At 31.1% G+C, this 13335-nt stretch overlaps 1 protein-coding gene across 2 annotated transcripts; it reads left to right on the top strand.

The window, feature by feature from the left end:
* Positions 1-352: 352 nt before the first annotated feature.
* LOC148281309 (tumor protein p63-regulated gene 1-like protein) lies at positions 353-12492 on the top strand. Of its 2 annotated transcripts, XM_088226911.1 has the most exons (6): positions 353-801; positions 4221-4404; positions 7356-7532; positions 8540-8695; positions 10740-10873; positions 11597-12492. In XM_088226911.1, exons 1-6 carry the CDS (start codon positions 582-584, stop codon positions 11809-11811), a joined length of 1086 nt encoding a protein of 361 aa, XP_088083037.1. In that variant the 5' UTR covers positions 353-581; the 3' UTR covers positions 11812-12492. The 2 variants fall into 2 exon arrangements, with proteins under 2 accessions (XP_088083037.1, XP_088083038.1); XM_088226912.1 differs by lacking the exon at positions 8540-8695.
* Positions 12493-13335: the final 843 nt, after the last annotated feature.

The following is a 13335-nucleotide window of genomic DNA, read 5'->3' as shown; positions in this document are numbered from 1 at the left end:
ATTTGTTTTTGAAAAATAAAATAACAAAATCATGTGTTTTTTTTGTACGAATACTTATTCACTGTATCTATCTATTCATTTGTACAATGAATAGGTACTACATAACTTATGTAGTACGATGTACTTATAATCTGCATAAAAGTAATAAGTATAATTATTCATAAAAGAGAAAAGTTGACACTAGCATTGGAGGGGTGAAGAGGGAAGAGGTAAAAAAATAAATGGGGTGTGATATTGTTTTTCGAAGAGCACAAATGAAACTCAAATCGCTATATTTTTATTTCCTGCTTAGCGTACGTAGGTAAAAAAAAATGTGGGTGCCTAATATAGTTTATGATATTATTTATTTTATATAGTTTATGGACATAAATATAAAATATAAATGTCAAAATGGCAATATTTTATTGTCACTGTCACTTGTCGCTTGTCACAAAATTTAACAATTGACAATCTTTGTTGGCCTTTTTTTGCTGTCAAGTTATTACTATCGTGAAATATTCCAGATTCGACGTATTTAAAATAGATACAGTATCTAAAACACAAGTGTTTCGTCTTGTTGGTTGTGCTAGCCTTTTTGTACGATGAGTCATTTTATCGACGATGAGAATATTGAAGAATTCCGCGGCGGCACATTACAACTTAACGACAGCTCTACGACTCCAGCTCGAGGGCAAATGTACGTTACGGGGGCCTCCACTCCGGCTACTCTAGTTCCTTCAGTGGACGGACAACCATCGGGGAGCAATGACGCAGTTGGGTCATCGAGTTTAGCCGCAGCGGCGTCGGCTTCGCCGTCCGACGGTAGGTAAAATATGTAGACAGAAGTTCCCTCAGAATATAAGATATTATGAGACGTGTGTGCATTTTAAAGATTTATCCTACACATTTATGTCTTTACTTAGTCGCTCTTGTCAAATGCAACAGATTACAAAAAATATCTTAACCCTACATTGCCCAATGTAGACGATTTACTACATACTACTCTGAACAAAAAAGTGATTACAAACATTTTGGTCACTCGCTGATTAGTGTATTATAATGTATACATACTAGCCATTGTAATTGAAGACAGGAGTGGATGAAGGTGTATGTGACAAAAACAAAAAGCTGAGATATCTGTGTTTAACGTTTCTTCAGCCTCGCGGTATAGTGGTCAGCGCGTTTGCCTACCATGCAACCGATAAAAAAAAATTACAATCAATAAAAATGTGTAGTCAAATACACATTCCTTCTAGTCTCTAAACTGTTGTAGTCGAGCATACCCTGAAGAAACTCGGTCGGGTAGAGCCAAGGGTATTGTTTTATTGTATAGGGTCAAACTAAGGGGGCTTATAAGAAAGAGTTTTGAAACTCTCTCTACTGATTGATATATTTTCAGCCTCGTGGTGTAATGGTCAGCGCGTTAGCTTGCCATGCAAGAAATCTCGGGTTCGATTCCCGACATGGTTGTCATTAAATATTTATTTAAAAGGGTGTTTTCACCCCAAAATATTTCATAGTCCCTGGACTGGTACCTGAAGCGTAAGACTGATCATCTTACCTTCATGTAACAAAAAATATCAAAATACGTTGCGATTGGTGTACCAATGCAGTGCCAAATGATGATGATGAATGTTTTGAACACCATTTCGACTGTTGATAAAATAACACCTTCATTGAATCTGCTACTTTTTTTTTGGTGTAGTTGGCTTTATGTGAAAGGGCTCCAGATAAAATCTTCCATTATATCAAAGTGCATTTAAAAAAATCGTAACAGTTGCATATGTTCTGTCAAAAGTGTAATTTAGCGAAAGTTCAAATGGTGCTTTCTTTGTATTTATTAAAGATTTGAAGTTATAATAGGCAAATATCACATACTACGATTACCAATAAAAATATATGAAATGGAATTAGAATAATTAATTGTAATTTCAAAATCAATATGGATATTGTAGAGAAATGTTTTCATACATAAACGTAAAAAGTAAATTCAATAAAAGTATGTTAGTAGAAAAACGCGACGTGTTTGGCCTTGGTTGTTGTGACGTCGAGATTCATGAAATTGTTCCACACAAATTTCAATGGCAGGAACAAATAAACATGGATACAAATAAATGAGATGTAGAATTCCAACCGTCCATGTGCTCAGTAGCTGCAAGACTTGTTATAATCTAACTTCTATTTTTATAATTTGTTTTTCGTTTCATTTTTTAAAATATCACTGAAACTCTTAACTTCATTGTCAAATAAAATAAATCCTCTTTTTTCCTTTTTCCCATTGAGTAATAGTTTCGATTTAAGGTAATTTATAAACAAATTCGTTGATTTCTATTTTTATATATCTTTAGCTTTTTAATCTTTATTTTCTATTGAATATGTTTTGTAACTTGAATTATAAAAATAAAACTGCTATTTTTTTGGTTGGTTGGAAGAAATTGCCATTTGGCAATAAACCCGCCAATGTACCAATAACATTATGTACAAAAAGTTAAATAAATAAATACATTTGTCTTTCCGTAGATCGCTGACTGCACTTAATTTTGTGAAATATGTCAATGCTATTGATAATTTTTTTTTTTTTTTAATCACCGAACTTCTTTTTACGGGTACCAATGAAAATACTTGATCCAAATTTACAATTTTAGTTCATAGATGGTTGAAGTTAACTCCCACTGTAATCATGACACTGGACTAAGTTGGGGTAGAGTTTAAGTTAGAGTTGGCAATAAGCCCGCCAATGTACAAATAACATCATGTACAAAAAGTTATACAAAATAAAATAAAGATGTGCTGGGATATTTATTTATTGTACAGCGCCCTTGAGGTGATTTTCACAAAAATGGCGCTATATAAATTATCTTTACATATAAACATGAATCGTGACGTATTAGGGGTGTGGCCAATAGAATGACCGTTTTTGCAGGAATTCAAAATTACAAATTTTGAAGTACTTTTTATGGTACTAATAATTATCAAAAATATTTTTTTTTACTGGACAGTATTTCATAGACCTTTATTACTTTAAAAATGTGAAAAAAAAAGTGGTATTTCCCTATTGTTCTGCAACTTGAATTATTATGAAAGCAAGGTGATTTATATGGCTTATCGCCTTTTATTGTACACACACATGATGATAAAAGTAAAGTAAAATAAATTACATTAAAAATTATACATTATGTAAACCAAATCATCATCATCATCATTCCCTTTCATTGGTACACCAATCGCAGCGTATCTTGATCAATTTTTGTTTCATGAAGATTAGATGATCAGTCTTATGCTTCAGGTCCAGGGACTATGAAATATTCTGGTGTGGAAATACCCTTTTAAATAAATATTTCATAACAACCACGTCGGGAATCGAACCTGAGACCTCTTGATTGGTAATCAAACGCGCTGACCATTACACCACGAGGCCTACTAAACCAAATACAATTGGAGAACAAAATTAAAATGGAAAACAAAAATAAAGATTTGATACAAAATACACTTGTATATGAAGAGAAAACTAAATATAATGTTTTATTTATATAATAAATTACAATGAACTTCCATCAAGAATTTTCACTTACAAACTGAAATGTTCTAAGTATAATGAATGTAAATTTCAAGTAAAAAGTGAGATTCTAGATATTTTTTGATTTGTGAATCACTCATGTTAAATATATTAACAATATTCCCGAATTCATTAGCTATAATTGCCAGCCTATTAATATTTGCAGTATCACCGATAATAATGCTCCATTTTAGATGTAATTGTTAGAAGTACCATATTATGTGTATTACATGATTTGTAATATTTGTCTGTTAGTAAATAGTAATTAAGAGTTAGCCTGTAGATAGACCTTATTTTTTTTATTTAAGTATAATGTACAGCGCCCTTGAAGTGATTACTCACGAAAACGGCGCTAAAGAAAATTGACGAAATTTATTATTATTATTAATTATGTTCAATGTACGGATGGGAGAATCTAAGAAATATAGGTGTTCAAACATAAGCAGAACGGTGAATGTCACATAGTAGGCAAAGTGATTCATTAAACCAGCCAAAAACAGAAAGGCATGTTAATACACTAGACTTCCATGTTGTTCTGTTGCAATGTCCAATCTTGTCAGACCTCTTAAAGGGTTCAATCCGGTATTCATTTTTGTCCACAAACATTTTAAAATGCTAAAAATATAACACTTCATACGTATTGAAATTAATAAAATAAGTAAATAAATAACCATTTCTGTTTTAGGAGAAAATGAATCTGCAAAGAAACATATTCTACCAATTTATCATGTGCCCTTTGCTTTCGAAAATGCCAAGGATTACTTTTCCTATAGAAACGGTCTTGTGCAGTCCGCAATAGACGAGTGCAACTCCACCCTCATATTCCCCAACCAGGATGGTCAAGTTATCGGCTCTTGGCTCTTAACGGAGTGAGTACTGTGTTGTTACCATCATCTCATACTCATCATCATTATTCTTAGTGGTGGGGGTCAGTGCTATGCAAGCTCCCGATGTCACTGTGACCTGTGAAGATCTATTGTGATGGACCATGATTGCATACATATTTTTATAAACTTATGCATGAACGTTTCCACGCCAATTAATGCGTATGAAAATTTGAGAAATAGGGATATTCATGTGGAGATACAGTACTCTCTCAGTAATCCTTTAAATTTAGATTACTGTCTATATTTTAGACGAATATAATTCTCCGTTATTTTTCTTAGTTGAAAGCACCAAATCAGGCTCTATAATTCGCCGGAATTCCTATGTCCAATTCTGTAGTCCGCCATGTGCCTATAGACTCGACTTGATTCCTTTAGATCCTAAAGTTCAGAAGAATGGATAACAGAAAGTTCAGATGAATATGCGCCACTCCTTACTGAAGAAGAGTTAATAAATATACCAATAGACTTAAATTCTGAGGATAAACACAATAATAGTCACTATTAATATTTAAAGCATTAACTTTGTGGTCAAACATTTTACTAAATGTTATCAAATATTTGTATATAACCACTTACCGACTTTTCTATGTCTTCCAGTTTCGAGACGTACCTGTCTTTTGTCAGGACACCTATTAAACCAACATGCAAAACCTACTATACACCTTCACCGATGATGATACGATGTGCCACTGTAACGGTCACCTTAAACCTATTAAGCTCACCCCCCCCCATCCCCTCTACCTTTTTTCAACTATTTCTCAAACAAAATAGAATATTTTCATAATTTAATCAGTGCATGTCTGTCCTAATCAAGTTATTGAAATGCATGTCGTGTTGGTTTTATATTTTTGAGCAATTATGGTGAAGATGTATAGGAGGTTTTGCATGTTGGTTTAATTGGTGTCCTGACGAAGAGACGGGTACGTCTCGAAACCGGTAGACATAGAAAAGTTGGTATGTGGTTATATACAAATATTTAATAACATTTAGATATTAACTTATACAGTCAAATCCTCACAATAAAAACTATTTTTAGTCTATATCTGTTTAAAATTTTACAATATTTTGTATGTAAATACTACAATCATGCGTTTTCACTAATTAAACATTTATCTGATTTTAAGGGTGGGCTGATTACTAAGAATGTACTGTATATGCAATCAATTTTCTATGTATGTTTCTTTCTGTTATAAAAATATATATATTTTATATATCATAAAATAAATATAGACACAATGGTAGATATTGTACTCTGTGTAACATGATCATATAAACCATTTAAAAGGCTTTAACCTTGTAAAGGTCTAGACAGGCACCGTGGCACAGTTGATACGATAGTTACTGTGAAATCGGGTTTTATTCCTGCCAGTTGTAAGAATAAAATCCAAGAAAGATATTTTTTTTGATTGGTCTAGGTGTGGTGGTGTATTTTACATAACTTCCTTACATATCACCTCTTTGCCACCTGCTGACAAGCCTCTATTCAATAGAAGCTCAGTGGGTTATTTCTTGTAAAAAGATTGAACACATGTTTTCTTATTGATTTTGCATAATCACAATTATATTAATCTCTATCGGGATATCTTCTATACATCTCTCTATATATATTTATAATAATATATTTAGTCATTCATTAGAAAATGCCACACTATTTTGTAACTATTAAAAAAAGAGATGAAGAATTTGAAATGCTGTAAACAGTTTAAGACAAACTAATTCAAAAGATATTATTTTTGTTCGAAGCATTAAGTTTGTGGTCAAACATTTTAATCAATGTTATAGTAGGGCCAATTTAATAGGTCACATTTGACACTTCATCAAAATTCAACAACATAACCTTGTAAGGGCGGTAATAAAATATTATTTATTTTTCGAATTTAGAACTGCACAATTGCTTAACTTTTTTCAATTACGATTACATATTTATTGTAATAATGACAAAAGAAGGTAATTTTATGATTTACTTTCACTAATAAACCATTCTAAACATAATAAACTTTTTCTGTTCTAAACGTCGTTACAATGTTGCTTCAGTGAACCCTTTTTCTTTTTAAACACTAGGGATGTTACCCAGAAAAATCGAATGTTGATAGTTTTGTTAAATTATGTACTCATCTTATTTTGTTCCTTAAATTTACGATAGAAAATAATAATGGGACAAGGATTCAACTTATGATTTTTAAAATAAAATTACAGTACCTATCAGTACTTTTTCATAGCAACTAAATTCAGTTCACATATATTATTTTTGAAGTCCGAATCGATTAATTTACTTGAATCAATGTTTTTAAGCAGGTTACCTCACTATGAAGCTAAAACCGACAAATGTCCCTAAAATTGGCCCTACTATAGTAAATATTAGTATTTAACCACTTATTGACTTTTTATGTCTACCGGTTTCGAGACGTACCCGTATCTTCGTCACTCACTACACCAACGTGCAAATACTAATATACATGTACACCTTTACCGTCACCGTAGTATGCATAGTATTTACCAAAAAATATATCAATTACGTGCACCGTTAAAAGGGATGAATCTACAGCTTTTAATCATTACTCATGTTGGGAAAAAAAAACTTTAATAATCTTCCAGAAATCTTAATATCAATAGAAAATATTAAAACATTTCAATCTCTTAAAGGAGTCTGTTTTAGATAGTAAAAATGAAATGTTAATAAAATATAATACACAAAAATAAAAATGAATGTAAAACGAACTTCCTGTCTAAACACGAGTTTTCACTCTATTAAAGAGGTGGAATCATTATTATTAATGATGCATGTACAAAAAATTTGTAAGCAATAAAAATTATATCTGTTTTGTAATTCATCCTTTTAATGGCCTGTCGTAGTGCAAAAAAAATTATATCTGGCTTATCATTGTGTTTCTCTTGTGATAACAGTGCTTATATATTTTATTTGTTTTCTTTAGAATAAGTATTTGGGATAATGAGAAAGAACGCTTGGTAACTTTAACGGACCGGGCGTTGATCTCAGTCAAATATGACTTTATTGCTCTACGTCAACTGGAATTTCGTAAAGTCTATCTCAATGATCTCGACACCATCGCAATTGGAGATTTAATTTATCCACCAGCATCTCTCGTGCCGTAAGTTTATTTTTAATTTGATTCATTTTCAGATCTTGGCTTCCATTTTACTAATTTAACTAATATTAATAAATTGAAAATTTATTTTTACTATTTGTCCCTGTTATGTTTATTATGTGTAGTTTGAATCTTTAACTTTTCAGACTTGGTTTTGAATAACAATATTTAATAGATTCAGGGGATAACCCCTGAATAATTGATAACAAATGAAATTTCTTGGTAGAATTGCATTTAAATTATTTCATAAATTAATGTGTGTTTTTAGCTTTTCTTGGCTTGTGGTCCTGCTTACAAGGAAAGCTGGTCACTGGTCAATATAAAAAATAGTATTAAAATCAAAAAATATTTATATTGTAACTAAAAATAAAATAAGAAAACTTAGTATTTCGTGAATCAATCGATAGATATATTTTATGTATAAAATTGTTACTTAATGGCAAGTACCATTTATTTTAGGGGAATATGTACTGAGTCGAATAAAATATTATCAGTTGTCATGTCAAAATATATCATTTAATTTGTGACAAAAATACGTTGTTTGTAAAATATTCATAAGATCTGATTTTAGAAAATGTCAAAGCTTTCTGAATACAGTTTGTAATAAATCATAGACAATAAAATGAATTACTTTAATGATAGCTAAGGTCTTTAAAATGCCGGATTAACTTCCTTTCAGTTTGCTTTCACCAAATAAAAGATATTTTAATATGTTACATGCTTTTTAAATAATACTTTTTTTGTGAAAATGTAGAATAATATGGGTGGATAAGCCTTGAAGATAGGGGTGGATTGGGGTGGATAGTCCCGAAACTGCTCGGTAATTTACTCAAACCCAAATTTATTTTAGAAGTTGAGTAACAGTGTTAAAAATAATATTTTTAATTGTTTGTAAAATTTTACCGAGTTTCAGATATATTCTTTGTAATCATCACTTCATCGCTTTTATTGCGAACTCAATATGTTCATAATAAATGTTAGCTGCAGTTTTCTTTATTGTTTGCCATTAGTCGAGTGAACGGCTTGGCCAACGGGGTGTCTTCTGTGGTACGTGATTGTATTTTGGATCGCTTCACTTCATCCACTGCTCCTGCCTCTGACTATAGAAAGCAATCTGAATCCAATAAGAAGTTTGGACCCATTGACCTGAAAAACTTTGAATCTAGGTACAATTACTAATGTTACCTGCATCCGGAAACATAATTTAGTAATAATATTGGCACAAGCACTAATGTTACCCGCTTGTAGAAACCCATTATTATATTATATTCAAACTAATGCCAGCTGCTTGCACAAACTTATGTTTGTGATATATTTAATACAAACAATCTCATCTCCACGCAAAACCCCATTTTGATATTATCTTTGGTACAACCGCTAATGTCACCAGCATGCAGAAATCCGTTTTCATATTGTCTTTGGTACAACCAATAATTTTGCCCACATGCAGGAACCTTTATTATCTTTAGTGCCTATAATAAATAATATCACTTGCGTGCAGAATCTAGTTTTAATGTTTAGCACCTACAACCACGAATGAATCTCGCCTGAAAAATCTGTTTTGGTATTATCACTGGCTTTGTAGCATTTTCATAACAAAACATTTATTTATTTTTCAAATAGTGGTAAAAATCCATGCTAGTAAAAAAGTTATCCTGTGCTTTGTCTGCTTTTAATCTCCATTTGGTGTAGTGCATTTTTTTGTTTATATTTTGTAATTTTTTCATTCCCGGGATGGTAGATTTTAGGTTAAACTTTTCCAGAATAATAAAAAATGTGTATGGAAATCTATTATATCTCCTTATAAGTGTTTTATTGCTTATTAAAATTGATGTTAGGTATATAATAATCAGCATCTTTAGCAAATTGACCACTGTAAGATTTTGTACTTGCCCTAGCCACTAACCAGAACTTGCTCCTTAGCAAAATATTCTTGCCAAATGTTATTACTATTAACATTTATTCTGATTTTAGAGATAAAAATAATTGACTGAATTCACTGTTTGAATTCTTAAGCTTTATAGATATTATTTAAAGTCAGTTGAATAATTTAATCAATCTTTGGCTAGCTTTAACTAGCATTTCGCGGTATGTATCGTGGAACATCATGAAATTGGTTTATTTGCCAGTTTTTAAAATATAAATTGCTTAAAAATACATCAAACTCGCGGAATACTCTGAATACCTACCAGCTAATGCTTCATATTGATCTCCGGAAACAGCATTGAAATATTGACTAAAAACATGGCTCTTCACTGCAATATTTCATGTTCCTGGACTGACACCTGAAGCGTATGCAGCGCCCTATAGACCCTATGCAACATTAGGTGCGGACAGATGATTATAATGATATTTTCCTTTACATACGTATTTGTGCGTAAAATGTAGAAAAATTCAGCCTGCCTTGACATTTTTTGAGCTTGCCCTGATTACAAAGTCTGGCAACAGCCCTGAAATTGACTCAAATCAGTTGGAGGTATTTAGAATTTTTTATATGTAGTTGTTTTGAACTATTATGGGGGGTTTAGTTAAAAAGTATTAAATTGTGTTTATATTAACATAGTTGTGTATTTTTATAAATAGTTGTAATAAATAAATGTTTTGTAAGTGCATGTTAATGTTTATGTATTTCATTTACTAGTTTACTAGAATGTGAATTTCCCTTTATCTATTTGACAAATGTAATCTGCATTACTTTACTGGTTGTTCAACCCATCACGAAATGCAGACTGTAAATATATGGTAGAAGTTAATGAATAGAAAGCAGATAGCTGCTGGACTGCCAATATGTACAGAAAAATAGATCCATATTATCCTTAGAAGCCGTATTCACCAAGTGAATTGCCCTTTTAATGAGTGAATTCTGACTTGCATTCGTTCGGCTTTTGGGTGCGTAAAACAGTGCATGAGATCTCGCTCTAGTATAATTATTGGGAACATATAAACAGATATCTTATAGTTTTGTAATGCCACTAAGCTACCGTAGTAAATCTTAAGCTTGAACTTAAAAAATAGCTAAAATTAAAGTGTTTATTTAATATCTGTGTAGTCCCCAATCATATGTTTTTAACTTAACATCCGACCTCCATTTTTAACTTAACTCAACTCACTTAAAAGCAGCTCAAACAATGGCATAACCTCAAATTAAAACTTATTTACTCTACTTATTCATAAAATATAATTTTAATAATAGCCTTGATTGTTTTTCAGTAACAGAAATATGAGAGGAGTGAGGGCCATGTGGAACCGTGGACAGCCATTATCATTTTTGAAGAAATGGAACCCTTTTGATAAAGATATTCCCCTGAATACATTTACTTCGCATCCATTGTTTTGGCATAAAGGTATTTATTTATATGTTCATATTTTACTTGCGAGAAAGCACTTTTACTTGCGAGTCATTTTTTGTGCCAGTTACTTGCATATCATCTGAACCAATTACATTAAATTATTATAATAATACTGTAATAAAACAAAATCTAGAAGGTCGATACTTACATTGTGATTTTTTTTAGTAGTAAATATTTAAACCATAACATTGTTTCAGTTTTTTCAATTTAGTTGTAATATTTAAACAATTTATTACATCTAGTTATTGTATATTATGTTAAAATAAAACTCTAAAATTACTGTAACAGATTTGAACAAAAATAATAAATTTCAACCAATACTACCACACAGGAAGCCTTAACTGATCTTTTCAATATGAATTTCACTCAGATATTATTGAATCTACTATTATTTGTGGAAAAAAAAACTTGTATTTATATCATCATTATTCCCTTTCCGCACCTAGTAAATTTAATAAATATTTCATGTACGCGCTGACCGCTACATGATGAGGCCGACAATTGATATCTCTTTATTGTGTTTTAAGTAATATAAAAATTATATGTTTTCAGATTAAACTAACTTATATTTTTCCAATACGTATTCTCTGCATTTTTTTCCATAAAGGTGATATCATTTTTTGTTTCTTTTTGCTATCGGTTCGATAATTTTAGGTAAAAAACTGTGAGCTACTGAGGAAATCATTATCTTTTTACTTAATAATATTATTATTCTAGATACCCCCGATGGAGACGCAAAAAACCTGTATGATTTTGAGTATTTTGCGGAGAAGCTGGTTGCGGCAGTAGAAGCGGCGAATGAAGGGCGGGAAACTGCTTGCAAAATACACCACTCTCCCATTATCCTCCCTAACTATGTAGGGCTCACTTCTCTTCTACACAACAAGAATTCTTTGGGCTTTTTCAAAGTCCGAGGGAAATTTAGTTTCTAAGTATTTTTAAATGTCGGATCATCACATTATTAACATTATCACTATGTTATCATTCCATTAATAAGAGCTGTGTGCGCTTCTCTTGTTATGTTTGGTGTTCAATTTTAGATTTTTAATGTTAATTTATTATCTACACAGTTTATTAAACGTTTTTTTATTAGTAGGTATGGCAAGAATTTTTTAGGTAATTTAATAATAAAAAAATATTACCTATCGTAGCGTATTAATTACTTTTTAAGATTACCATTATATTATATTGTCAGTCCCAATCAAAAACTCTCTGTTTTATAAAAAAAACAGTATTGAAAGTTAAATTAAGTCAATATTTTTACTAGAAACACTATTTTTTCCTGTCAGTGCTGAATTAGCTCCTGTGTAAATATTTTGTGACGGGTCTCCGTAATTTAATTCTCGCTCTCCAAGCCTAGTACTTTCGGTGAGTGCTCTCCATCCCCAGGTTCAACCAGTACTACTTGCAGAAATGTTTTGGCAATAAAATATAAATTGGAAAAATATTATGGCATGTAATGAGAATAACATTTTTTCCAAATATTTATGATTTTTTATAACCTGCATGTAGTGAGTTGTGTTTGGGACGGACCATTTAATCATAATATTATGGCCTACTACTGGCACTATTAGACCACTTTTAAAAAATTTACAAACTTATCCAAACAAAAATATTCATTGGGATGTTTACCTTTATAGTCTTAAAAGTACATTTTTAAAATCACCTTCAATTTTTTAAATGCCTGTATTGTATACTAGTAATAAATTTATCAATAAGAGTTTTCATATCCAATTTTGCTCTAACATGCTTCGAGTGATATCATAATATTACGATTTTTTTTCCAACAAAAAAAAAAACAACGAGCTTATGTTGAAATAAAGTCTATTAATCAATTTAAAAACAAATAAAATAAAATAAGGCATTACCTTTGGACACAGTAAATGACAGCAAGTTATAAATAATCGTACTATTTTTAAAATATGTAATATTTCAATTTTCCCTGCTTTATACAAGGAGAATGTAACAGTTCCTGGACTAACACAGAAACAGTGTTGCTATCGATAAAAGTTTTCAATACCTCTACTTCTGCTGAGTAGAAAGCACATGCAAAGGGTGTAGGATAGTCCAAAAATGAAAACATAGTGTTGCGGTTATGCATTGTTAAATTATTGTAAAAAAAAAACATTAAATATGTTATTTTTTAAAGCGTGTAAAAGGGAAATCCACTGTATTATAAGTTTATATATGTCGCCGCCAAATCATCCGCTCGTCTGAGCAGCCTGGCTGTTCATTAAATGCTGGCATTTAACTGAATTGTTAGGCCATTCGTTGAATGAATGTTTAACGATAGGGCTGAAGTCGCTTAGCCTCTTCATAATAACAATTGAAACTTATTCAGTTTACAGTAATTATAACATTGTCATTTCAAAATACCGCTTTATTTGTGAAAATCCAACTTTTAAATTATTGGGTTTGTTGCAAATATGGCAACCTCTACTTGAGTATTGCAAAGT

This window comes from Micrasema longulum, unplaced genomic scaffold, assembly GCF_059751315.1.
Source record: "Micrasema longulum isolate JH-2025_06_02 unplaced genomic scaffold, ASM5975131v1 h1tg000471l, whole genome shotgun sequence".
NCBI classification, from domain to species: domain Eukaryota; kingdom Metazoa; phylum Arthropoda; class Insecta; order Trichoptera; family Brachycentridae; genus Micrasema; species Micrasema longulum.
This window is presented reverse-complemented; position numbering and strand designations above follow the sequence as displayed.

Coding starts and splice junctions, on each gene's coding strand:
- LOC148281309 (XM_088226911.1), top strand. CDS start 582: ATGAGTCATTTTATCGACGATGAGAATATTGAAGAATTCCGCGGCGGC. Junction 4,405..7,355: donor GGCTCTTGGCTCTTAACGGA/GTGAGTACTGTG, acceptor TGTTTTCTTTAG/AATAAGTATTTGGGATAATG. Junction 7,533..8,539: donor CCACCAGCATCTCTCGTGCC/GTAAGTTTATTT, acceptor GTTTGCCATTAG/TCGAGTGAACGGCTTGGCCA.